Source organism: Hyperolius riggenbachi, chromosome 1, assembly GCF_040937935.1.
Source record: "Hyperolius riggenbachi isolate aHypRig1 chromosome 1, aHypRig1.pri, whole genome shotgun sequence".
In the NCBI taxonomy this organism is placed as follows: domain Eukaryota; kingdom Metazoa; phylum Chordata; class Amphibia; order Anura; family Hyperoliidae; genus Hyperolius; species Hyperolius riggenbachi.
Genome location: NC_090646.1, coordinates 465,595,378 through 465,623,251, shown reverse-complemented (window position 1 = coordinate 465,623,251; position 27,874 = coordinate 465,595,378). Strand labels below are relative to the sequence as shown.

The 27,874-nt window shown below is 43.3% G+C and overlaps 1 protein-coding gene across 6 annotated transcripts in view; it reads left to right on the top strand.

The window, feature by feature from the left end:
- Positions 1-27,874, top strand: part of RBM19 (RNA binding motif protein 19) — a 253,651-nt gene that overhangs the window by 21,932 nt on the left and 203,845 nt on the right. For all 6 annotated transcript variants that reach the window (XR_011021994.1, XR_011021996.1, XR_011021997.1 and 3 more), the window contains exons 9-14: positions 898-969; positions 5,503-5,703; positions 11,061-11,191; positions 13,477-13,592; positions 15,549-15,645; positions 15,753-15,863. Coding sequence is in view for 3 of the 6 variants with exons in the window: in XM_068239762.1 (XP_068095863.1) it covers positions 898-969; positions 5,503-5,703; positions 11,061-11,191; positions 13,477-13,592; positions 15,549-15,645; positions 15,753-15,863 (728 nt within the window). In the remaining 3 variants the exon portion in view is untranslated. The remainder of the gene's footprint in view (positions 1-897; positions 970-5,502; positions 5,704-11,060; positions 11,192-13,476; positions 13,593-15,548; positions 15,646-15,752; positions 15,864-27,874) is intronic.

The following is a 27,874-nucleotide window of genomic DNA, read 5'->3' as shown; positions in this document are numbered from 1 at the left end:
TAGAATAGGCGAGCGGTTAAATAGAAGTGCTGATATCTAAATGCACTAACCTTACGTTGCATTTGGAGGTTAGCTTTAAAGAACAAGCGACACCCATGCTAACCTAGAAATAAAAAACACACATATAAGTAGATAAATACTACCTCATCTTACATAACAGATGTATCGTGCTATCCACGTAATGATTCCTGTGAATTTTACAAAGTAAAAGCAGAAAATCCTTGTCTAGGCAGTGGCCATCTTGCCAAGCTAATGCTGACATCATATCCTCCCTGACTCTTGTTTTCCCCCCTCCCTTCTCTTGCTCATTGTGTATTCATTAGCTGCCCTCCTCCCAGAGTCTTTTTTTATTTACACATCTAATAACTGAGTCACCTCGGCCTTGCTTGTAAACGCAAGTGATCAGCTAGGCAGGGAAATAAATGGAAGAGGAGGAATATATTATAGATAAAAAGAACTCCCAGCAATCAAAAGAACTCCCAGCAATCAAAAGAACTGCCAGCATTCAACTTTTTGGCACTGTTTGGCACTAGGGCCAGTGCTCCTATAGTATGTAATAACTCCAAACCATAACAGCAGAAAAAAGTTTTGAATGCAGGATTAGCATCTTTATCACTTAATACACTCAGACCAGTTGCTGTTGAAATTTGATTTTTATGGTGACAATACCGCTTTAACACATTTGTCACTTGCTCAGATGTACGTTAGGGGGTTTGGGATTACCTAAGTGCCACAGCACAACCAGCAACAGTTGCATTCACCTGCTTATAAGCTCCTGGAATTTCACTGAGAGTGGATGACAGGCCCTGAACTTACTTCTGTCAGCTATCTGTCAGAGCTAGACAGAATGACAATTACATACAGTGCTTGGCTCATTGGTTCTCTGTTGTCTTTCAGGTTATATCTTTGTAGACTTGAAGAGTGAAGATGAGATTCATAAAGCTCTTAAGAAGAACAAGGACTATATGGGTGAGGTGACACAGTTTATACAATTTTTGCAATCTTTTGTCTAATAGTTTTGAGATGATTAGTGCATCCAACCTTTGAAATAAATCAGCCCAATCTGCACTGTGCAGATGTTAACTTTAGATACTTGGGGCTTGATTCACAAAAGAGTGCTAACTGTTAGCACGGGCGTTTTCGCGCGAATTTTCACATTGAATTTTCCCGTGAAATCGATATCGGTTTCACGTGAAAATTCGTGTTTGCGCGCGAAAATGTTATCGTTTCGCGCAAAAATTCGCGCTAACAGTTATCACTCTTTTGTGAATCAAGCCCTAAATGTCCTGGCTCTGGCTGATCCACTCTTTTAAAATTTCTGAAAGGGCCATTTTGCACCCCCCACAGGCCACTTCTTCGCCCCTCTACATTCACATCCCATGGATTATTTCATAATGACGAATTACAGGCAAACTATGGGTGTTTGTTGCTGAGTGATCAGAGGTGGGGTTCCTGCTCTTCGGTGGATTAACAGTTTCCACAATTGAGTGGATTTGTAGATCTTCACTTAGGCCTAGTGCACACCAGAGCGGTTCTGCTGCGGTTTGCGATCCGCTTGCGGGTGCGGATCCGCTAGGGTAATGTATTTCAATGGGCTGGTGCACACCAGAGCAGGAAGCATTTTGCAGAAATGCATACTCCCGGGCTGCTGCAGATTTTGGATTGCGGATGCGTTTCTGCCTCAATGTTAAGTATAGGAAAAACGCAAACCGCTCTGAAAAACGGCACTTTGCCAGGCGTTTTTTGTTACAGTAGCTGTTCAGTAACAGCTTTACTGTAACAATACATGAAATCTACTACACCAAAAACGCTTCACAAAACCGCAAAATGCTAGCTGAAACGCTACAGAAAAAAAAGAAAAAGCGTTTCAAAATCTGCTAGCATTTTGCGGATCTGCTAGCGGGTTTTGGTGTGCACCAGGCCTAAGTTGACCTGAAACATCTCTTGCTTATTTCAATTACTGATACACTACGTTAAAGAGACACTGAAGCGAGAATAATTCTCGCTTCAGAGCTCATAGTTAGCTGCTAAAACGCCGATATCCCGCGGCTAAACGGGGGTCCCTTCACCCTCAAACCCCCCCCGCAAAATCAACGACCAAATTGGTCGTAGATTTTGCTGCTCCTAGAGGCAGGGCCCTGCCTCTAGTCGCGTCTATCAGCGGCGCATCGCCGCCTCTCCCCCCGCCCCTCTTAGCGAAGGAAGACTGAGGGGCGGGGGAGAGGCGGAGATGCACGCTGACAGACGCGCGTGGGGCAGGGCTGCGGCGGTTAGCCCTGCCTCAATCCGGAAGAGATCCCCGGCTGCACGGAGGGGATTTTGGGGGGTAAGGGACCCCCGTTTAGCCGCGTGATAGCGGCGTTTTAGCAGGGGCACACATGCCCCTGCTAACTATGAGCTCTGAAGCGAGATTTATTCTCGCTCCAGAGTCTCTTTAAGTACTAAAGAAAAAAACAAAAAAAGTAAAAACATTGTTGGCCAAATCACAAATCTACATTTTTAAGATTATAGTTATCAGCCCAGTCAGCTAAAGCATATGCATTTACTTTTAAACAATAATAGTTACCTGGCATCTTGCTGATTATTCTGGCTGCAGTAGTGTTTGAATCACACACCTGAAACAAGCATGTGGCCAATCCAGTCAGACTTCAGTCAGAGCACCTAATCTGCATCTTGTTCAGGGTATTAGAGGCAGACAACCAGCAGGACAGGGCACCCAGTCAATCTGCATTGTTTAAAGAGAACCTGAGGCGTGTTTGTGAAATCCTATTAGGACACAGAGGCATATTGTGTGTACTGTGACCAGCCTCTGTGTACTTCTATAGTGCCTCAGTCGTCCCCCCCCCCCCCCCCCGCGCACTCTGCTGTCCCCCCCTTATAGAAAGCACGAGGCTAGCGACACACAGATTGTCACTAGCCTGGTATTTATTTTCAGGCTGCCACTCACCGCCGCTCCCCCACTTCCTGTAAAGTGTGGCTCCCCGCCTGTGTCCCTTCCCTCCCTGCCTCTGTAAGCTTCCTCCATTCAGCTTACAGAGGCGGGGAGGGAAGGAACACAGGTGGGGAGCTGCGCTATACAGGAGGTGGGGGAGCGGTGGTAAATGGCAGCCTGAAGGTAAATACCAGGCTAGCGACAATGTGCGTGTCACTAGCCTGGCTCTTTTTATAAGGGGGACAACAGAGCGCAGGGAGGGACTGGAGGAACTATAGAAGGACACAGACTGGTCACAGTACACACAATATCCCTCTGTGTCCTAATAGTATTTCACAAACCCACCTCAGGTTCTCTTTAAAGTGTAGAGAAACTCCTAAAACTGAGTCTGCGCAGCACACTTACTCACCGGACCACAAACAAATCTACAAACCTCCCAGGTGGTGACCCTTTGCACACACCATGTTAAACGGAATAAAGTTTGATTGATACACTTTAACCGATATGGCACTCATAGCAAACAGTTAGAAAATTCTAGTGTTGACCCTACTGTGGATCCTTTCACATGCAGCTTATGGTGTTGCCAGGAACAGAGCAGTTTACCACCATAGGCTGCACTTCATGGGACCTGAGCGTAATATGTCACAAGATGGCCCAGATTCACCAAATGGCAATTTTACAAGTACTAATGCCAGGGGAGTGCACTGCCTATTAACCTATTATCGCCACACACATTACTGGGATAATGTGCACATTATCCTGCCAATGCACGTGACACTAATAGGTTCATTGGCACAGTTATAATTGCTATGCACTACCTGTATACGGCAATCTTACCACGGTTTAATGAATCGGGGCCAAGGTTCCTACAAGACCTGTGCTTATAGTTCTAGCACAACATAATCCCAAATGCTTTTATGTGATACTCCATAGAACAGTACAAATCACTGTTTCATAGCACAAAGTATCCACACATAAAAATGTCAATGCTATTTTTATTATTTATAGCAATGGAATGTAATTGATTTTGTTTCTGTTTTAAAAATGGAGCGCCAGGTGAAATATTTTTTTGGTTGGAAGATAAAGAAGTAACCTAAGTACACACTTTAGATTTCGATCCGAAACAATCAGGAATGATCATCTGCTCTGAGGGAGTTCTAAAGTTTGTACAGAGGGGCCTCAGTTACACTGGGCACCTCTTCCATGATCTGCCAGGAGCCTCACCTAATACCTCCTTTTGATCTAATGAAGTAGCTGCAGTCTGGTGGCACTTGCGCGTTCTTATCCCTCCATAGAGCGGTAAATGCTACTCGACCGAAGGCAGAACAGTCCCATCTGCATGGCAGTCACTCAAATACTGCCTCCTGAATTGATCTGTATAAATTGTTTTGAGAGACAGAAGCCTAAGGGCCCATTCACAATAGGGAGATTAGCAGGCAATTATCGCTAATCGTTGAAGCGCTAGCGATTTTTAAAGCGATAGCGCAATACTAACTTAATGACAGTGATTTCACTGCGGCGATTCACAATTAGTGGCAATCACAAAACGCGGTGCATGCTGTATTTTACTGAGATTCTAGAGCGATTGCGATATAGTGCTTAAAAAGCGCTAATCGGGATTGCTCAAAAATCGCGAGTGTACAGTGATTTTACTGCGTTAATCACGGTAAAATCACCCGTACAAAACGCTAGCGCTAAGTGGTAACGTTTTGCGATTGCTAGTGTGAATGGGCCATAAAGTTAGAAATGCATTGCTAGCAATCCAGTCCTGACACATTCTCTAGCCCTTTCTTGCTCTATTCATTCTGGCTGGAGTTTTATGTTGAAACAAATATTTTGTTTGCTGTGTGGTTGCATAATGTGTTGCAATCAGGTGTGAAGACCATGTGACAGTGTACCCAGCCAGCTTGGGGTGACCCAGAACAACTAGGAGATTACAAGGGCTAAAAGCCTACTTTAAAACAGAAGGAATTTGCAATAATTCAGCTTTAAGTGAGCAAGTTTGGTTTCCCATAATACAATATTCCTGAATATGCAAATTATCTGTTTGTGCCACTGTAGCCAGGCTACATCTAGAATCACTAGTGTATAGTGAGTTTATAGCGAGGAGAAAGCCAGCGCATACCACTTTAATTTAATTTAATAAATGTTAGCGCTTGTCTTGGATGCAGGGCATGCATTTTTCAGTCTGGCAGTGGCGGTGTATGCCTGTGCGATTAACCATTCAATTGCAGCATGTGTTTAGGGATGCACAACCTTTCCCCCCCACCACTCCTTAACTATAGTGAGTTTATAGCTTATACATTTAATAGAGCTACACCAATCCAGCATGCATGGGGCTTGTTTCTGACTTTGTGGACCTCATCAGTGCATGACATGGATTGATGTGATAGTGCTTGGGCCAGTATTGCAGAATACCCAGATAGATTATGGTGACCCAAAACCACTAGGAGACTGTAAGGGGCTAAAGAAGACCGAAAAGCCCTCTTACTAAGTGTGAGTGATGACTTTTTTAGCATACATTAATAGCCAGTCATTGTCAATACAGAGCTTGCTTGTATGTGTTACAGGTGGAAGATACATAGAAGTGTTTCGGGTTGAGCAAAAACAGAGCCCATCTCAGTCTGAGAAGGTACATGACAGACCTTGGGAACAGCATCAAAAGGACCCAGAGCTACAAGAGGATTTGTCAGAATCTGGAAGACTCTTTGTCAGAAATCTGCCATACAGCTGCACCGAGGCAGACATCGAGGGACTTTTCTCCAAATACGGTAAAGCCTCATACAGTAAATTTACTGTGGTTGTAAAATGTAATTCAGTGGAACACTGTGAGGGAGCAATATGGACAGGTGCTCTATAATGGGCAGAGAGGAATATAGTAAAGAGAAGAGCACAGAGGTGAACTACAGAGGGGGACACTAAAGGCACAGGGGGCCATAGAGAAGGTACAGGGGACAGAGATGGCACAGCATTTCGACTTGTGGACAGATTCAGGTTAAGAAGGAACCTATAGTCCCTATCTCATTCGTTAACTGGGGACTACGCGTTTAATGAAGCAATTTCTGTGGGGGCATTATAACAAAGGAACACTAAAAAGAGGCGTTCTAATAGGGTAGCAGGGGACATTTTGGCGAAGCTTGGAAACGGGGATGGGTATTGGGATAATGGGACACATTTTCACCAAAATGCTGGAACATACAAAGGGAGCACCAGAAAGCTGTAATGCTATTTGTACATGCCTGGGATCCACTGGGCATTAGAGGACTGTCAGGCTGTGCTTCTTTCTATATCGTCATAAACAAGCCAACCACAAAATACATGAAAGGTTGATTGAACTCTGCAGTGTGTGCCAGCATGGGGGGCATCAGCACTTGTCTGTTTACCCAAATTTAGTGTAAAGCATCTGATTGTTGGATACAACTACCCTGATAACATGATTAGTGGATATAAGAATATCCTACTAGTCTTTATCTCCCAGTACTCATCAGTTGTCTATCGAGCCATCTATCTAACCGAAAATGTCATGGTGTGCTCCAGCATTACTCAACACCGATTGCCTGTCGCTCATGATGGTTTTTTTCAGCAGTTTGTAATTCACACATTTAGGCTACGTACACACGCTCTAACCGCTGTCGCTCAAGGCAAACGAAAAACAGCGAGTCGGCCGAGAACAGTTAGTGTCCCAATGACTGTAAAGCGCAGCGATTATCGTCCGTTCAGACTATGATCGCTGTTAGTCGTTTGTGTTGAGTGACAACAAATGATCCCTCCGGTCAAACTCCTTGCGTGTAGCTAATTTAAACACTTCTGGGTCCTCAATTTCTGCTAGCAATCCTAATGGTGGCCCGTAGTCATGCCATCACCGAATTCAAACATGCTGTGATGTCATTCGTTTGTCGTCTAGCAACAAGGATTGCTTTTTTTTTTTTTAATAATGGTGGTTGAGCGTGTGTATTTTTATTATTATTATTATTATTATTATGTATATAGCGCCGACATCTTCCGCAGCGCTGTACAGAGTATATTGTCTTGTCACTGTCCCTCTGAGGGGCTCACAATCTAATCCCTACTATAGTCCTATGTCTATGTATGTATTGTGTAGTGTATGTATCGTAGTCTAGGGCCAATTTTTAGGGGGAAGCCAATTAACTTATCTGTATGCTTTTGGGATGTGGGAGGAAACCTGAGTGCCCAGAGGAAACCCACACAGACACGGGGAGAACATACAAACTCCTTGCAAATGTTGACCTGGCTGGGATTCGAACCGGGGACCCAGCGATGCAAGGCGAGAGCGCTAACCACTATGCCACTGTGCTGTATGTAGCTTTACAGCAAGCAATACAGCTATTCAGAACCAGGGCTGTGGAGTCGGTCTAAAAATCCACCGACTCCGACTCCTCAGTTTAGGATTCCACCGACTCCGACTCCTCTAATTTGCATATTACAATTTTGTTGATTAAAAGTATGTAACATGAAATTCGTCTCTTAACTGCCAACGCTTAGGAATTTTACAAGACAACTGAAGTGAGAAGGATATGCAGACTATTATATTTATTCCCTTTAGACTAAAACTAGTCCTTGGTAAGAGTACTTGTAAAAGGTACAAACCGGAACAAAGAACATCTATCAGGCCCTAGGCAATGTAAGTGTGGGTACATGTAAGAGTGATGTGCAGGTACTCTGCAGGGGAATGAGGAGATTGTAAACAGACAACACCTCTGTGTTCAATGTGCACAGCATTCTCAGTGGATTCCCTGCAGCTCTGTAGAGATGGGAAGTTCGGATCTTTTCAATGATCCGGATGATTCGAATCGGATCATTGAAAAGATCCGGATCTTTGATCCGAATCTCGGATCATTTTACTACCGAAGCATTCGGGGTGAAATGACTAGCAGGACAGGTCTTTCCCTGCTGTGGACAGGAGAAGGGGAGGGAGTGGACACACAGAGAAGGGGAGAAGATGGACAGAGGGCAGGGAGTGGACAGAGATGGGAGGAGGGACGAGCAGAGAGCAGAAATGTTTGCACACAATACCCACATGCAGCAATCATATGCTTTACATGTATTTCACCTATATGCTCATCTGTATACTTTGACTGCAAACGTCGCACAGTGAAGGAAAGCATTCCCAGAAGATAAGTGCAGCTGTTTAGTGCCGAGTGCAGTGCAATCACAGTGCCTGCAAAGTTACTGAGCTGTGCTGAGCCAAAAGCTTCCCATGTGATCACTGTGCAGCACTACGGAACAGCCAGCCTATAATGGGCAGCACGTTATAGCCAGTATGTGTGCTCTACACATATCTGGCAGTGGCACCCATGTCCCCTCTCTCTCATCTACCTGCTGTCCCTGCAAGGCTGCCTCGCGCATCCAACAGAGCGATCCATCTCAGCTCTGCTTCCAGGAGCCCGCTGCCCGCTGAGAGGGGGCGTGTCGCTTCTGGCCCCGCCCCTTTTGCGATCCGAATCGTTCATTTTGATGATTCGGATGATCAACTCATAAAATAGATTCGGATCAAAGATCCGAATCGTTCATGATCCGGACAACACTACAGCTCTGTGGGGAATGCATATGTAGAGTCTAGTACTACTGTGTAACAAAGTAAACCTGAGACAGATGAAATTAAAGTTTTTATACATACCTGGGGCTTCCTCCAGCCACCTTCAGGATAATCAGTCCTCGTTGTTCTCCTCCACCACCTGGATCTTCTTGCTATGAGTCCAGGTACTTGAGCCAGTCAGGCGTAGTGCGCATGCACACACTACGCCGCCAGGAGCAAACTACACCTGTGCAGCACTATTGCACAGGTGCAGAATGTTCCTGGCTGTGGGAGCGGCATGCGGCCGGACAGCGCTGACTGGCTGAATTACCAGGACTCATAGCAGAAGATCCGGGTGGTGGAGGACAGCGAGGGACTGATTAGCCTGAAGGGGGCTGGAGGAAGCCCCAGGTATGTATAAAACTTTACTTTTCATCCGTCTCAGTTACCCTTTAATTTGTAGTCACCAAACCAAATTTTAACAACATATCAAATTATTTGATTTCATCAGCAAAGGGAGTGCATACATTTGCATAAATCAGCATCAATGCAGAATTATTTCTATCTCGTTGACCATCTCTATTAGTGACACAGCTACACATCAGGCTTTATTCTTACAGCATAGATGGTATTTAGTATATATAAGAGATTCCTGTGTACACATCATATATACAGTCACAATCAGATATGTATATCTGACCTTAAAAATACGGGGACTGCTTTATTGAAGCAGCACAAGTAACTAATTTTGATTGGTTTATTTCATTTTTGTGGACTAAGCACAGCTATTACTGTATATATACATTATTTTTAATGACTTATCTGAGAAATAGAACATTTTATCATATTTTCTATTTTAATTACAGTTACAAATTCATTAGGAGTCGGAGTCGGTGCATTTTTTCCCGACTCCGACTCCAGGCACCCAAAATTGCCCGACTCCACGACTCCGACTCCACAGCCCTGTTCAGAACACCTGAACGGCATATTCTTTTGGGTAGTAATCTTGCGGGATTAATGCATTACGGTACTCTATCCTAGCGTACTTTGTTCCAGTGGCCATTAAAGGCAATGGAACACGACACACAGCTTGCGATATGGAGCGATGAAAGCGCTCTGGGTAACGTACAAGGTGCAGTGCGTTATCGTGCCATTTCTGTGATAGTCCCTGAAGTTCACCGGAAGTTATGATTTTGTTTTTCCTCATGTCGCATTGCGGCTATAATGTGTGGTGTGACTTTTCGGCTGCGATGCGTTTGTTCAGCCCGCCCCAAGTGTAAAGGGACCCTTAAAGTGAACCTTTTCACAGATTTTGAACTGTGAATATATCAGTGATGAGTGCAGAAATAGTAGTTATTATTAATTAGTATTTAACACTGACATCTTCGGCAGCACTTTAAAGAAAACTTGTAACGACAAAAAGTTCCCCTGGGGGGTATTCACCTCGGTAGGGGGAAGCCTCTGGATCCTATCGAGACTTCCCCCATCCTCCTGTGTCCCACTGCGGTCTCGCTCTGGCCCCTTGAACAGCGGGATGTAAATATTTACCTTCCCGGCTCCAGCACAGACGCTGTATCGGCTCTCCGCTCAGAGAAAGATGGAAATAGCCAATCGATTTCATCCCACTCTACTGCGCAGGCGCAAGTAGAGCGGACCCGACTGAGATCGGCTATTTTTGCCTAGCTCCGTGCTGAGAGCATATGGACGTCAACCCCAGCGCGTCTTCAGAAGCTCGAAAAGATGTGAAAAATGACCATCAAGCTATCTGCTAACTGGCGCCCACTGCTCCACAAGCATCCTCTCAGCAATACCCAGTAAGGAACACCTGATGTATTAACATACAGATGCTTCATTGAGCATAAACACAACTTATTTCTGTCTGCTTCCTGCATAACTTTTGTTCCTATGATTGGTCCAGAGCACACCACATAACTATACGTTCCTGGGTACAAACACGTCCACCAAACTGCAGTGATGTCTCCACCTTCCTCTTCCTAACATTGGGGAAAAAAAACAAAAACAAAGACCTTTAAACCTCTATGGACTGTCAATCTTGTTATATTGCTTACCAAGATGCATGCTGCAAGATTCACATCGCCATAGCCTGTAGAAGGCCTCAGCCAGTGTATATTTTTCTAGGTTTCTGCAGCGGGAAAAAAAATTATTGAAAAGATTGAGCATTTAACAAAGATGGTGCCTTTTTATTCAGGTACACGAAAGCTGAGATTAAACAAATGAATACAGATGCTGGATATAGGGATTAATAGTGGGATTTTCATCCAGTTTCTTAAAAAATAACAGACATGGTGATAAAAAGTGGACTTTAATGTGGGGGATTCAGTACAGAATCCAGGCAAGTACCGGTAACATGTTTTTATATAAAAAAAAAAAAATAAAAAAAAAAAAAAAAAATTAGCTAGCAGTAATCCCTTTCTACATGTCTCTTATTTCAGGCTTCCATTAAATATTCTATGCTTATAACACTGTAAAAGTTATTCAAAGGAAAAACTGTACAGTATAGTCAGAGCGCTTTAGCAGCATTGTTTGGTCACGTTTTGTAAAGTTGCTTTTTTAAAAAATGTCCTCCTGTAGGTACAATCTCCGAGATCCATTTTCCTATTGATAAACTGACAAAGAAACCAAAAGGCTTTGCATTTGTTTCATTCCTCTTCACTGAGCACGCGGTGAAAGCATATTCAGAAGTTGACGGACAGATATTTCAGGTATGCTGGGAATAAAAAGGGAGAGAAAAAATGTAATGACGCCTGATTAGCCTTTGCTGCATTAAGATACCATCATCCTGGTTTAAATATTATAATGGTTTGCAGCTTTCTGATTGTACAATAAGGTGTCATGACACTTGTGAAATGGAATCGGAAGGCAGGTTGTGCTGCAGCCGTGTTTCAAAGCAAGCTTGTTAGCATTTGTCAAGGTCTTACGGCTGAACATAAAGCACAGATTAAACACATAACAGCAGTTATATGCCTTGCCAATAGTAAAGATCTCAGCCCCTTTTCAATGTAGATTGGATGGGGTAAGATTTTACAATGGATAAACACTGACTAAATCATTTAGGCATTTTTAAAATAAAAGTGGCTTTGAACACAGTTTTTATTGCAATAAAATTATTCTTCAGTTACAACAGTGTTTACATATGTTATATTTCAGCTTACCACAAGGGGGCGCTAGTTGCACACAAGTTGTACTGTTTGAATATTTTCCTCATGTCTGAAGTCATAGTAATTAAATGTAATATATTTCCTTGGCTGCAAAGAAAACAAAGGGGTGGAGCCAAAGCAATACATTTGATATTTATGTCAAAATAATTTTTTTTAATGTAAACATCCTATGTCTCGGGGTGACTGCCCCTCAAGATGTAGGAGGAAAGCACTCCTTTGGCAAGCTTTTATCTGTAGCATCACAGAATTTGGAGACTGTTGTGTTTTTTTGACTCGATTTTGTATAATTTCCATGTGCCTCTAAAGAAGTGACTTTTGGCTGCGAAACCTGTCAGGATATCAGTGAACTCTGCACTTGGAGCTACATCTGTGATGAAGAAATCTGTGAACAAATAAGTTATGCATTTGATTGACAAAATAGGTCTTTTTGCTCCATGTAAACCTCTGGATTTTTTTTAAATCGTCTGGATGTGTTATGTACATAAGGGGGAGGAGCTTAATATATCCTTGTTTGTGATATTTAGAAAACCAAAGCCATTTTCAATGTAAACTAGAAAGGTATGTTTAAAGGACCACTATCGCAAAATTTATAAAAAAAAATAAAACTATAAGTGAGTTATACTGAAGAGAAAGCTAGTAGAAGGGATAGTAAAGGGCTAAGAATTAGTTAAAGAACAAATCACACTGCTGTTTACACATACATGACAGCCTGCATATGATGCCTCTTAGAGGATGGGTTATCTGCCTGGTTAAACTTAGACAGTTTTACTACTAGCTGAAATGCCCTTGGGCAGCTAGCAGCCCAGTACAGCATCCCATAACCCTGTCGGTAAGAGGTGTCACATGCAGGCATGTATGTGTAAACATTAGTGTGAATTATTCTTTAACTAATTCTTAACCCTTTACTACCTCTTCTAATAGCTTTCTCTTCAGTATAATCATTTTTAGTTGTTTTTTTTTGTTTTTTTTTAATTTTGCGATAGTGGACCTTTTTAAAGATGTTAAATTATTACTTAAAAACAAAAGAACTGGGGCTACACCTTAAAGTGGATCTAAACTCATAACTTCCTCTCTGCTCAAAGAGACCAGCCACATCCTAAAACAAAAAAACAAAAAACAACCTGACGATTTAACTTGGTGTTGCTTTCCTGGCAGCACTGAAAGCGTTATGCCTCAGGCAGAGAGGATGCTCTGATTCACAGCTACTGATAAAAGCTAAATAGACTCTTTGACCTCAGCTAAACAGACAGACAACAGTGCAGTTAATTTCTTTAGCAATGTTATATGGATTAAAGACTTTTCATTGTGGGCTGTGCAAGAGTCCGGGTCCACTTTAAGGGCACAGTGCACAGAGAGCAATACACATTTTTAACCAATTTTTCACCTTAGAAGATACCACAATTAACTTTTTTTTGGGGTGTTTCTCGGTTGTTGGTAACTTGGACATATCTGAGTATGGCACTTATAATAATAATAATGCTTAGATGTCTAGAAGTTTCCAGTGCAGTGTGCTGCTATAAGCTGGGATCCGATTAACCGTACTGTAAAATGTAATAGGAATAGGCAATGATTCACATTTGCACGTGTTCGTGCAATAGTATGACAAGACATGCTTTTGTTTCTTCAGCCAAAGATTGTTGTCGTTTGTTCTCCATGATCAGATTTATGACTGTACCAATGTACTGTTAACATTGTGTATAATTGTTTTTTAAATTCAGTTGACATCCACGCATATTCTTCAGCTAATGTTGTCCTCTCTTGCAGACGCTCTCAGAATAATGCCACGTTACCTTGTAAGTCTCTTTTTTAACAATGGTTTCTTTCTCCAGGGCCGGATGTTGCATGTTCTTCCCTCTACAGTAAAAAAGGATGAAGGCGAAATGGCTGCTGAGTCCTCTGGATATAAGAAACAAAAGGCTGTCAAGGACAAGGCCAATAGTGCCAGGTACTGTTATCATCAATGGGAAATCGTATTGTTAGCTATGGGCTAACCATTGTTTGAAACAAGCTTTCTTGCCTTTAGTGTGCAGGGCTATTGATAGGTTTCACCCTGCTTATTGGGAGCTGAACAAGATTGCAGGGAGCACTCTTGGTTTTGCGATGTTGCATGCATTTTTTTTTTAATTTTTCCAGTGCTCTACAATTGGGTTTTATGCTCATGATTTTTTCGTTTACTTTTTTTTCATTTGCAATTAAAAACGTGTGCAATATGCTCAACAAAAACCGAAGTTGTCTCTCTCTTTTTTTTGTTGTTGTTGTTGTTTTGTTTTTATACCGCCGATAGTCACCCAAGAGAAATGATGCAAAAATGATCTGATTTCTGTGCAGGACCGATGTCCAATGTGTGAAACTCTGTACTCAAGTGATCTAGAACAGAAAGTATTTTGATACCAGTACAGTAACAATACACAGTTGTATGTTGTACTAATGATTTGCTAAAACATTACTCCGTGCCTTACATAGTGCTCTAATGTAAGGCCAAAAACCATGATTAATTGACAGTGTGGAAAGAGGCAATGGGAAACCACGTTAAAATAAGAAATATTGGTAAAGCCATATGGTCTATGGGTTAGCTATAACCATCAAACTACCAATTTCTGCTTCCGTTAAAGGAAATTATCTACTTTTGATATAGTATTTTACTATTCAAATGTATTTATCTACACCGTTGTAAGCTGAAAAAAGTTGCAGAAACAGATACATTTTCTTTATGTACCTAGAAAGCAGTTTCAGGCATTTTCCATATTTACGGCCCTGACAGAAGCCAATCCTGATGCCATTTCCTCCCTTAATTTTTTTTCTCCTAGAAACTGCACTGTCATATCTAGCTTGCTTTGTAAACACACATGAGCACAGCATAGATTGTATTTCAGCAGCTTCTGCAGAAGGGTGAGGTGTATTTCCCTCAGCCTGACAGAATAGAGCCAGGCTGGCTCAGATAAGATTTATTATATATAACAGAAACCTTGAAATGCAGACTGCATGTAGACTACACAATAAAACCAGAGCAGTGTGAAAATAGAATTTGGTTTTGTGGCTGACAATCCTGGTTTAATATCATGTTATCGTTTGCTGCGCTTGAGTATCTTTAGGTATAAATTCCATATTTACGAAGTTGGTTCAGAATCATCTGTCCAATTTTCCTAGAAGAAAAATTACATTTTCCATTTGATTAAATGTGGGGTTCCTAAAGAGACACTGCTGGTAAGGCTGCCTATAAGATAGTCTTATTGCGTACATAAAAAAAAGGTGTCAGGAAAAAAGGGCACCGGGTTTGCCCATAACAGAATGTCGCTAAAATAACGATCTTCTACTGCTAAATTTCCATAGTAGACTATTGGTAGTATGTACCGATATATTATTATTACTAAACCTAACCCTACTCTCACACAGAACCCTCCCCAAACCCCTCCCTGATGGTGCCTAACACAAACCCCTCCCTGATGGTGCCTAGCCACCACCCTCCCTCCTAGTTGGTGCTTAACCCTCATCCCCCGGTGGTGCCCAACCCTAACCCCTCCCTCTCTCCTAGCCCTTAAATCCCCTCCCCCACACACACACGGTAAAGCCCCGATACTGCAGAGTACCGCTATGTAATGCAATCGGACGCCTGCGGATGCGGAAATCTTTGATTGCTGCTAATTGGGCGCCTGATAGCGGCAGTTGGCATGTGCCCAGATTTCCCTTTTCTTTTAACATTGCTGCCTATGGGGCGCCCTATCTTCCGTAAGGGCTCCTGTGCCCTTTTTTCCTGTGTGGAGTCTTACCACCCTGTCAGTGCAGGCGATGTTCTGAAGTAAGGCTCTGTTTAGCACTAGTGGGTCTCTCATATCCGCCCCACTTATCAGTTTTTATTCTACCAGTCCAATCTCTGATATGTTACTTCTGTATTTTCCTCCAGCTCCCACAACTGGAACACTCTGTTCATGGGCATCAGTTCAGTGGCTGAGGCGATTGCTCAAAAGTACAATACTAGCAAAAGCCAAGTCTTGGATCATGTAAGTGTTGCCTGGATTGCCTACATGGCTTATGAATGTAGTTATTCTCTGTTGTTCAGTTTCCTTTTTCATTTTATAATGTCCTTTATTTCTCCTGTCTTCTCTAGGAAGGAAAGGGAAGTGTGGCTGTAAGAGTTGCTTTGGGGGAAACTCAGTTAGTACAAGATGTACGTCAGTTCCTAACTGAGAATGGAGTCTCTCTGGATTCTTTCAGCCAGGTAAAGACATGTACACACTCTAATAAATTCACCTTTCCACTGACTTTAAACTAGCTTTGTATTGATGCATTGAATAGGGAACCAAACTAAAAAAAAAAAAAAAAAAAGCAGCTATGACCATATTGCACCCACAGCATTATAAATAGAAAATGCAATACTACCTAGCTATTCCTCCACCCTTGTTTAAAATTGTTGACAAGTGGGTTGCTGCATTATATTCAGGCTACCGGCGCCCACGCAGACACATGAAGAACACAAAATGCAAACATGGAAAATGGTAATGCATCTGATTTTTCTGTAATGTTTCGGTTTGAAACTCTGGAAGCCTGTGTAGTAGTTGTCCCAGCGTGCAGAACATCCTGCCTCAGCAGGGTGCCCTGGGGGGTTGAGGCTTCAGCCTGCAGTTAGGTTAACGCGGACCTGAACTAAGAACGTCCTCTCTGCTCTAAAAGATAAGCAACAGCATAGTAACCTTTAAACAAAAAAAAAATTTGTTTCTTACAGATGACAAAAATCCTAAAATAAATCTGCATGGTTTCATGGAAGCAGACATATTGTTAATGTAATAAATATTGGTTGGTTACTATAAGCAAAAACACCACACCATTGTTCGGCACCATATCACAGAGCCTGTGATAACTTGAGATTCGTCACAGCAGCAGCAAAGGAAATAGAACTGATAGACGTCTTCAAACGTTAAAGATGAACTTCAGCCTAAACTAACATACTGTCATTAAGTTACATTAGTTAATGTTAATTAAAATGTATAGGTAATATAATCTCTTACCCACCCTATTTTAAAAGAACAGGCAAATGTTTGTGATTTCATGAGGGCAGCCATCTTTTTGGTTGAAAGGAGGTGACAGGGAGCATGAGACACAGTTCCAACTGTCCTGTGTCCTGATCACCCCTCCCTGTTGCTAGGCAACAAGAACAACAACATCAGAAATTCCATCATGCTTTGCACAGTATCAGGGGAAAAATGCCCGGGCAGTTTTCTTTTTTCAAACAATTTTTATTGAAAACAAAGAAGAACATCCAATGTACAGTCTTCATGCATCAAGATCAAACGATGAACGTCATACAGAAATTCAACATATCTCCCAAGGAGCTTCTTATTAAATCTTAATCAACCTATTTGTTTGATTGGCACAAAAACAAAGACAAGGAATAGCATAATAAGTGGAACAATGCAGAGCTCAGTAGGGAGTAGCAATTTCACCGTAATGCATGTGAGCATAGAAACCTTATGAGGGGATCAGTGATGCCAGCTTTTATCTCATATCTTGATTCTAAAAGCTCAAGACAGATAAGTAGGTAGATGGGGTTGCCAGAGATTTAAAACCTAACACTTTGTAACCTTATGCAGAAGAAGGGAGGAAATAATACATATCAACCTGCAAGATATGATGACCTAGGAGAGGGGTAAGCCCTGGAGGGGCCTAATGATGGATCGATAGGTATCACTTTCCTGGAAAGCAAACCACTGTGTCCACATGATAAAAAATTTCTCCGATTTTTCCTCCTTGGAGTGTATTAGTTCCTCCATCTTGGCAATATATTCAATTTTCTGGAACCAGAGGGAGAGTGAGGGTGGCTCAGGCTCCTTCCATTTCAGAGGAATACATGCTTTAGCAGCGTTTAATAAATGTTTAACCAAGGATTTTTTGTAGGATCGGAGGCTTTCCTTAGATAAATGTAAAAGGAACACTTCTGGTTTCCACTCAAGGGACTCAGAGGCTATTTCCTTAATGAGAGCATGTATTTGCTTCCAGAATGGGAGGATTTTGCAACAATGCCACCAAATGTGAAGCAAATCACCTTTTTGCTCACCACATCTCCAACAAAGGTCAGATGTTGAGGGGAAAAACCGATGTAGAAGAGCTGGTGTCCTGTACCAATGGGATAGTAGTTTGAAGTTCGTTTCCTGTATTAATACACTAAGGGAGCTTTTATGTGTCATGATACAGACTTTCTCCCAGTCCTCATCTTTAATTGTAATCTGTAGCCTAGTCTCCCACTCGTTTTTAAAAAGAACAGTTTGACCATGGGATAAGTCTAGAAGTAACCGGTACATTTCTGATACCACATGAGATTGCTGAGATTGGTGAATAATTATTTGTTCAAAATCTGTCAAATTCCTATTTAGGCTAGATGATTTACTCAGGGAAAAAAGAAAGCTTTTGAGTTGCAAATATTGCCAAAATGGGGGCCGCTGTGAGGAGTTTTGAGATAATGTATCAAATTCTATCACTCTGTTGTTGATCCATAAATCTTTGATCAAGAGATCCTGTATGTTGTGGGTATTTTGGAGAAAATTCGGGTCAGATCCTGGTGGAAAAGCTTTCCTAAACCTTATAGAAGAAAGAGGGCCAGTCACCGAGGAAAGATTAGTTTCCTTGCAGCACCTTCCAAACCCTGAGAGAGATGGCCAGATTGTGGGATGTGTTTTAAGGTCGGGGTAATAGGAGGCTGTTCTGTCTAGGTCTGAGTTCCAGGGTAGCCAAGAGATATCACATGTAAAGAATTGTTTCTCCAACGTCACCCAGTCTTTATTTGCTTCGTTACAATGCCAGTCAATTATTCTCGTCAGGTGTATTGCTTGGTAATATCTCCAGAAATCTGGAAGACCTACTCCCCCACTATCTTTGGGGTAAGTCAACTTGGCTCTTTTGAGTCGGGGAGGTTTACTTCCCCATATAAACCTAGATACATGACCCTGGAGGGCAAGGAACCATTTTTTGGGAATATAGATTGGTAGAGTAGCTAGATAATAGAGTATTCGAGGAAGTATAGTCATTTTAATACTGGCCATTCGGCCAAACCAGGAGAGGGGTTTGTCCACCCAGTTTTCCAACGTGAGTCTCGTGGAACGCATGAGTTTATCAAAGTTTAGTCGGAATACGTCTGAAAGTTTGGAGGGGATCTGGATTCCCAGATATGTGAAGCTCTCAGAAGCCCATTTAAAGGGGAAATTTTCCTGACAGAGGGAGTACAGATTCTGTGGAAGGGTAACGTTCAGTCCAAAAGACTTAGTGAAATTGATTTTTAAGTTTGAGATGGCCGCGAAGTCTGTAAACTCTATTAATAGGTTTGGTAATGAGATTAAGGGTTGAGTTATGAAAAATATCATGTCATCAGCAAAAGCTGCAGTCTTGTATTCCTTCTCCCCTATGAGTACTCCATGAATGGAGGGGTTGGCTCTTATTGCATTTAAGAAAGGTTCTAGGGAAAGAATGAATATGAGAGGGGACAGGGGACATCCCTGCCTTGTCCCATTTTTTAAGCTAAATCTCTCTGAGAGTGTACAGTTAACTTTGACCTGAGCAGAAGGGTCACTATATAGCAGGCCAATCCAACTTCGCATGTTTATACCCAGGCCCATATCAGCCAAAAGGCTAGAAATGTAGTCCCAAGCGACACGATCAAAGGCCTTCTCGGCGTCGGTGGAAAGGAACATCCCTTCCATCCGACGTCTAGAAAGCCAGTGTTGGACATTTAAAACCTTAATAGTGTTGTCCCTTGCTTCGCGTCCCGGAACAAAGCCAACCTGGTCTACTGTAATCAAAGATGGTATATGAGGAAGTAGTCTATTGGCCAATATCTTTGCAAACAATTTGATATCAACGTCTAGCAGAGATATTGGCCTATAGCTTTCACATGCTAAAGGATCCTTACCTTCTTTGGGGATTACCGTGATATGGGCAGCTAAAAGCTCTGGGGAATGTTTCTTATCTTTGGTAACATTGTTAAAAGCTCTGATAAAGTGAGGGGCCAGGATTCCTTGGAAAGTCTTATAATATTGTGTCGTAAATCCGTCTGGGCCCGGGCTTTTCCCTGTAGCAGTTTGCTTCAGGGCTATTAAAAATTCGTCCGTTGTCAGCTGGTCTTCTAACAGTCTGATGTCTTCTGACTCCAATTTGTGTAATCCGAATTTAGTCAAGAATTGACGTATTTTCTCCTGTCTGTCTATGTGGGAGATGGGGATTGGCAGGTTGTATAGGTTGGAGTAAAATTCTGCGAATCTCTGGGCTATCTCAGATAGTTTATAAGTCTTGGTCTGATCTTTTTTTCGTAGGGAATGGACTTGTAGTTCAATCTTTCTATTTCTAAGGAGCCTAGCAAGTAATCTGCCCGGTTTGTTTCCTTCCTCATAGAGAGTCTTTTTTCCCATAAGGAACATATGTTGGGCTCTATGGTATAGTAATTTTAAGAGATGTTCTCTTGCTGCCTTCAATTCCTCCATGTCAGTCGTGAGCATGGTCTGTTTGTGTTTTTCCTCTAAGGTTTTGATTTTTCCCATCTGAAGGTTGATCCCCTCCTCTCTTTCCTTTTTGAGTCTGGCTCCCATCTTTACCAGGACCCCTCTAATGACTGGTTTATGGGCTTCCCATACCATCATTGGGTTACTATCCTCTGTTGTGTTTTCCTCAAAATACTTTAAAATAGTGTCCTTTATCTTGGATGTCCTAGCTTTGTCTGAGAGCAGGAATGGGTTCAGCCTCCAAAGCCACTGAGTCTGGGGAGAAAGGCCCCATCTCATTCTTGTATGAACTGGGGCATGATCAGATAGTGTTTGCAACCCGATTTCAGAATCAAGAAGTCTCTCTATATCTCTTTGCATAATCATTATATAGTCGATCCTGGTGTATTTGCGATGTAAATTTGAGAAGTATGTGTAATCTTTCCCCGAGGGGTTTAATAGTCTCCAAGAGTCAAGTAGTTGAAGGGATCTAAGACGCCCTTTGATTCTCTTGAGGGTTTGGAAGGGTAGAGAAGAGGTACCATTAGATGAGTCTAGAAGTGGTTCTAACGTAATATTAAAGTCTCCACCTAATATCAGTTTCCCTTCCATAAATCCCTTTAATAAAAAGAAGGTCTGGTCCAGGAAACGAAACTGACGCACGTTAGGAGCATAAATATTTACAACTGTGACTAAGTCACCCAGAATTTTACCCTTTAGGAAGAGGAATCTTCCTTCCTCATCTTTCAGTGTGTCTAAAAGTTCAAAGTTTAGTCTCTTATGTATTAAAGTCGATACTCCCTTAGTTTTCCCAGTTGAATTAGTAGAGTGATATATCTGAGTGTAGGTCTTATGCTTGAAAGATGGGATTTTACCACGAGCAAAGTGCGTCTCCTGGATCAGACCTATATCAGTGTGGAACTTATGTAGTTCCCTCAGAAGCGAACTCCTTTTTTCTGGTATATTAAGTCCTTTAATGTTATACGATGTTACTTTAAGGATCAATTCTGGTCCAAGTGCTGGCATCTTATGTTTCTTCTGGCAACCCCGATCTAATCTCTGTTATCAATGTAATCAAACAAGGTAAGACTGTGTCAGAATGAGACACAGTCGAAAAGGGGGGAAAATATCCCGGGCTTCCTGTTAAATGTTAGGAATGCCGTAGAGTTAGTGGGATAAAAGTTGGGGAAAACAAGTAATACGAAGAATCAAAATGAACCTGGAGCGGATTTAAGCGGAGGTCTGAGTAGTATACAGGTTCTGTCCCCTGGTGGGAACTGTGGGTATCACACAACAAAAATGGATGCAAGGAGGAGCTAATGGTTAGTCTAGTACGGGATAAAGTGTATTCCGTATGTTATCAGAAAAAGGGTACAAAAAAAGAGTACGGAAATAAAAACAGAACCTAGAAGTGCTTCACAACCAAATTCCAAGAGCTCCTCCTCCACCTCTGATACAATTTTAACAAGAGAAAACACAGCATCTGTGACTTCCTTAATACTTAATAATAATAACTTATTGCCCTTATGTGAACGAACAAGGAGCCCCATGAGGGGACCAATCCCCTTTTCCCCATGATCATCTGGTGTCTCTACTTAGAGTATCACAAATTACCACTAGGTAGTTTAGTTAATAGCTAATGTGTGGCAAGCAAGCAATTGAGAGTAGTTGTCTCTCTTAGTTACCTTGTCACAAAAAGAGCTCTTCTGATTATGAGGAAATGGTCATGATTAATTGAGTTAGTGCTGACATTAAGCATGGGGAAAAGGGGATGAACCGTCCACATTGAGTCTCACCTCAAAAAATACTATTGCATCTTAAATAGAGTAACAGGTGCATTATAACTGCCTGTCTTGTCCTTAGCAGACACCAGTGGGAAAGAAGGGAAGGTGAGGGAGTGGGGGAAAAGGGGTGGGGGGAAAGGGAAAAGTTAGGCATAAGGGGGGGGGAAGGGGGAGAAGGTACAGACTGTAACTATGAGTTGTCTACGATCTCAAAACCTGTAAGGTGAAGAGTTAGTCAACATATGTCTTTTTCTGCAAGAGCAAGGAATGACAATATTAAAGTCCCATAATCCTGTAAGGAAAAAAGGAAGGTTATTCAACCTATGCGTTGGTCAGGTAAAGCAGAAAAATATCAGTAACATTCTGTAAGGGATAATGGTGATATGGATCAAAACGCAGCTAGCAATAAAACAGGATAAGTTATGCTCAGTGTACCAGTAACCCATCAAATATGCAATTACTGGTGCTTCATAACTTTAGTCATGACAAAGGGTAAGTAAGCCAATAAACAGTGAGGCCTTCCAGCGAAAAATCAGAAAACAAGGCACAGTAAACCTGAGTCTTTGAAGAATAGCGTCCGGATGACTCTGTAGTAAGGCTAGTCACCAGTGTCATCAGAGGAAGCCTCCCTGTTTCTTCGTCTAGGGGAACGATCTCTCCGTTGTGGAGTACCCGCTCTGTAGCGGTCGCCCTTGCTGTCGGGGACGTTACGTCTGCGGCGCAGAGACATTTTAGGCCACGGACCATTGACCGGGGTGATTGCTCCTGCATAATACATACGGTCAAGGACTACCGGTAGTCTGAATTCTCCATAGAACTCTGGCACATCAATATACGTCATTTGAAAAGTGTCATAAAAACGTTGCAGGTCTTCCGGATACTGTAATAAAGCCGTGGTGCTCTCTCTAGTCGCAAGTAACCCAAAGGGGAACCTCCATTTGTATGTAATTCCCAGCTTACGAAGTTCCGTTAGCACAGGTTTAAGCGCCCGTCTATTCTTCAAAGTTATCAAGGAAAGATCCTGAAAAAGCTTGATTTCCGTATCATTGAATATAATAGCCTCCTGTTCTCTTGCCTTATGCATTATGTCTTCTTTGAGGGAGAAGTTTGTGACGCAGCATATAATGTCTCTCGGGGTCTCCGAGGGTGCTCCTCGTGGCTTGAGAGCACGGTGTGCTCTGTCGAGTTCAATCGGGGCATCTTTAGGGCGTTCTAATAAGCTATTAAAGATAGATAGCAGGGCTGAGTTAATATCAGCGGTCTGGACCGATTCAGGGACCCCTTTTAGACGAATATTATTCCGTCTTCCTCTATTGTCGAGGTCCTCAAGGTGTCTGTTAACCTCTATTAAGTGAAGGTTATGTGTTACAGACGCTTGTTGTAGTTCTTCGATAGCCGCATCCCTATTGTCCCCAGCTTTTTCAACATCATCTATACGTTTTACCAAGCTTTGCAGATCCTCTCTAAAGTCTTGTAAGGCCCCCACCATACTGCTTTTGATATCGGAAGCAAGCGAAGTCATATCTAACATTGTGGGAAGCTGCTTCATGTAGGAGAACATCTCCTGTGCACTCACCGGGGCATCTTGAGATGTTTTGTCCACTTGCGTGAGGTCTGCGGCCTGTGTGGAGGATTGGGCCGGCGCCATCTTGGATAGATCACGAGTCGTATCCTCTGGCTTCTGGTTGCGGAACATAGCGGGGATGCTGCGGCTAGGTTGTAGGTTTGAATCGCCCTGGGATCCCTGGACGTGTCCCGACTTGTTTCCTTTGGTTGCCATTAAGAAGGGAAGTCTGTCTGGCGAGGTGGAAGAGGAGTCTCTCTCGGAGCTCTGTCCTTAAGCGGCCATCTCTATCGCGCGGTAGCCACGCCCCCCGGGCAGTTTTCTTTGATGGGGCGGAGCTTAGCTTCTGTTCAGCCAAAAATGAGGCTTGGATTAAAAAAAAACAAAGTTCTGATGCTGTGAAACTGTTAAAGAAACACCAAGCCTTTTCAGTGCTGCTGAGTAGATTTTTAGTCTGGAGGTTCACTTTAAGGAGTTTATATGGCAAAATAGATATACAGGGGAAATGCAGTCATGTCTTAGGGGTGACTCCGCAAAGTAGGAATCTGTTTTGTAGTATATCTTAAGCATTTCATGGCATCTTAAAGCAAGTCTAGCACCGACTTTAGGTTCGTCTTTGTAAAGCAGAAAGAGAAAATCGCAGGAAGGTAGAAATGACTAGAAGCGACCTCTGCAGCTCAGGTTAGGCTTTTTATACTAGCCTCTAAAGAGTTAATCATTGTCACCACCTGGCAGGGATGGACCAGTCACACATCGCATCCCAAGCCTGCAATTGGCTGATAAAAGCATGTGATGGGTGACACTGCTTCCGCCTGCTCAGATACCCCGACAATTAGGTAATATGTCCCAGGACCATTGTTTAATGTACTGTTAGAATGTTGTCATAACACTTGCTCTTGTTTTGCTGATACTGTAGCCAGCTTGTCTGGTCTATGAGCTGGTATCACTCCTACGGCCTTGTTCTACTTAGAATTGTGCCTCTAGAAATGCCTATATTTCTCTCCAAGAGAAATTCTCTTTAACCTCCCTGGCGGTTAATTTATTTTGCCAAATGGGCAAAAATCCTTTTTTTTTATTTATTTTTTTTGTTTCATGTAAAGCTACCAGAGTGGTAGCTACATGAAACACCACTAGAGAGCGCATGTGGCCCTCTAGTGCGATCGTCGCCGGCATCAATAGCAAACAGGGGAGCGCGTATATAACGCGTTCCCCTGTTTGGCTTCTCCTGTCGCCATGGCGACGATCGGCATGACGTCAGCCGACGTCCTGACGTCAGGCGCACTCGATCCAGCCCATAGCGCTGCCCGGAACTCATTGGTCCGGGCAGCGCAGGGCTCTGGCGGGGGGGGGGCCTCTTTAGCCGCTGCGTGCGGGCGATCGCCGCAGAGCGGCGGCGATCGAGCTGTGCGCGCGGCTAGCAAAGTGCTGGCTGCGCGCACAGCACTTTGAATGGGGCGAATCGCCCAAACAGAGCCTGAGAAATCCTCCTGCGCGGCATAGCCCGAGCTCAGCTCGGGCTTACCGCCAGGGAGGTTAAAGGGACTCCGAGCACCTCGCATGGGCATGGCTTTAAAAGTGGCCATACACTCGTTAGATTAGCAGCAGTATGAAATCTATTGAAAATCGATCTGATGGCATTTTGTTGCCATCAGATTTCCATTAGGTCCAATGCAAATTGATAAGCCATCCCTAGAGATAAGCCAAATTTTTCCAACATGTCCGATCGATTGAAATCGATCGAAAGCGGCCGCAAATCGATTGATTGGTCAATCGATCAATTTGCAGCCAATTTCGATCGGCCAAAAATCGGCTGAGTGTATGGGCCCCTTTAGACTCCTACCAGTATTGCAAAGTACTTAAAGATGCATACCTTTCTGTAGCTTGTGCTCTCCTCAATCATTTGATGAAATCACCATTCTACACCAAATAGTTTTTGTTCGATTTCAATTTAAAAATGTTGCCTGCCATCTTGGATTAAAAAAAAACAAATTTCTGATGCTGTGAAACTGTTAAAGAAACACCAAGCCTTTTCAGTGCTGCTGAGTAGATCACAGTACGACTTTGCTGGAAGTCGTCTGTCTTAAAGGCATGCCCATGAGAGGTGCTCGGAGTCCCTTTAAAGAGAAACTCTGTATAGAAAGTCCTCGACCAAACTATGGTTCACCAACACCAATAGGGGATTCTTTGCTGCAATAATCCAATCCATTAGATCTCTTTCTACAGCTAACAGTCTGTACTTTTAAATGAGCTGATCTGCCATCTTTGCTGTGGCAGTCATGTGACATGGGAGAGATCAAATTACAACTTGTGGTTAGACACAGATGAGGGGACAGGCTAAATACATACAGGATACATTTCTCTCTGTTTTCCTTCTGTCCTGAAAGAGTTCAGGTCCTTTTTAACCAGCCTGGCGTTCTATTAAGATTGCCAGGCTGGCGACCGGACGTTTTTTTTTTTTTGTTTGTTTTTTTTTTAATAAAAAAAAAACTATTGCATGCAGCCAACTGAAAGTTGGCTGCATGAAAGCCCACTAGAGGGCGCTCCTAATGCGTACTTCTGATCGCCTCCGGCGATCAGAAGTAACAAGAAGGGCCGCGATGAGCGGCCCTTCTTGTTTTGCTTTCCTCATCGCCATGGCGACGAGCGGAGTGACGTCATGGACGTCAGCCGACGTCCTGACGTCAGCCACCTCCGATCCAGCCCTTAGCGCTGGCCGGAACTGTTTGGTCCGGCTGCGCTGGGCTCGGGTGGCTGAGGGGACCCTCTTTCGCTGCTGCACGTGGCGCATCGCCGCGCTGCGGCGGCGATCAGGTAGCACACGCGGCTGGCAAAGTGCCGGCTGCGTGTACTCCTTTTTATTTGAAGAGAATCGGCCCAGCAGGGCCTAAGCGGCAGCCTCCGGCGGTAATGGACGAGCTGAGCTCGTCCATACCGCCCAGCAGGTTAAAGGGAACCTAAACTGAGAAGGATATTGATTTTTTCTTTTAAAATAATACCAGTTGCCTGACTCTCCTGCTGATCCTGTGTCTCTAATACGTTCAGCCACAGCCCCTGAACAAGCATGCAGATCAGGTGCTCTGACTGAAGTCAGACTGGATTAACTGCATGCTTGTTTCAGGTCTGTGATTCAGCTACTATTGCAGCTAAAGAGATCAGCAGGGCTGCCAGGCAACCGGTATTGTTTAAAAGGAAAAATCCATATACCTCTCAGTTTAGGTTCCCTTTAAAGAGAACCCGAGGTCGGTTTGAAGAATGTGATCTGCATACAGTGGCTGGATCTGCCTATACAGCCCAGCCTCTGTTGGCCTCCCAAACCCCCCTGAGTATGGGCCATTAGGGGCACTATTGTGAAATAATCCATTAGCAGGTAAAGTAAACAACACAATGTGGAAGTGGTGGAAGCCTGAAAGAAAAACAAATGATGAAGAAAAAGTAAACCGTTATTTTTGTTGGCCCCCACAAGTGAGGGAGATGCGCTACAGCTTTGTTGCTAAATACACAATGATGGGATTCCCAGAGAGTCTGTGATTAGGGTGAGTCATCTTCTTACTTTTTTTCTTAATTTTTTTTCTTTTACACTTCTACCACTTCTGCGTCGTTATTTACTTTACCTGCTAATGGATTATTTCACAATTGTGCCCCTTTAATTGAGTGGTTATACTTTAAAAGAATACCGTATTTTTCGGACTATAAGACGCACTTTTTCTCCCCCAAAAGTTGGGGGGAAAAGTCAGTGCTTCTTATAGTCCGAATACTAAAATTTGGACCTGCACTAATGTGTCCTCCGTCTCCCTGTGTATTCTACCTGGTGTCTGTTGCTCTGTGTCCTCGTTCCCGCTGTGTATCCTGTGCCCGTGTCCTTATTCCCGCTGGGTATGCTGTGTCAGTGTCTGCTGTGTATTGCCCACTGTCTATCTCCTGCCTTCTGTGTGTCCGTGTCCGTTGTTCCTTGTCACGCTGTCCAGGGTCCGTGGTGTTTTGCCCGCTTACCGCTGTCTGTCGCTTGCCCAATGTCCCCGAGCGCAGACCCGTTTGTCCACACTCAGCTACAGCACATCGCTCCGATGAAGAGGAAGCAGCCATCTACCAATCAGGTGAGGAGGCGCTGCCCCAAACCGCCAATCACGGCAGCTCACTGCTCCTGCTCCCTTCTTGATAGGACGCGATGGTCTCGCGGGCGGGAGCAGGGCTCCATCATTGGGGCCAATCACTGCACTCCCTCAGTTGCAGGGTGTGCAGCGATTGGCCCCAGTGATGTCACTCTGGACCCGCCCTCAAGAACGTGGAGATGGCTGCTTCTTCTTCATCGGAGAGGTGTACTGTAGTTAAGTATGGACAAAGCAGTCTGCACTCGGGCACATAGGGCAAGGGACCGACAGCGGTCAGTGGATAAAACACCACGAATCTGGATACACAGCAA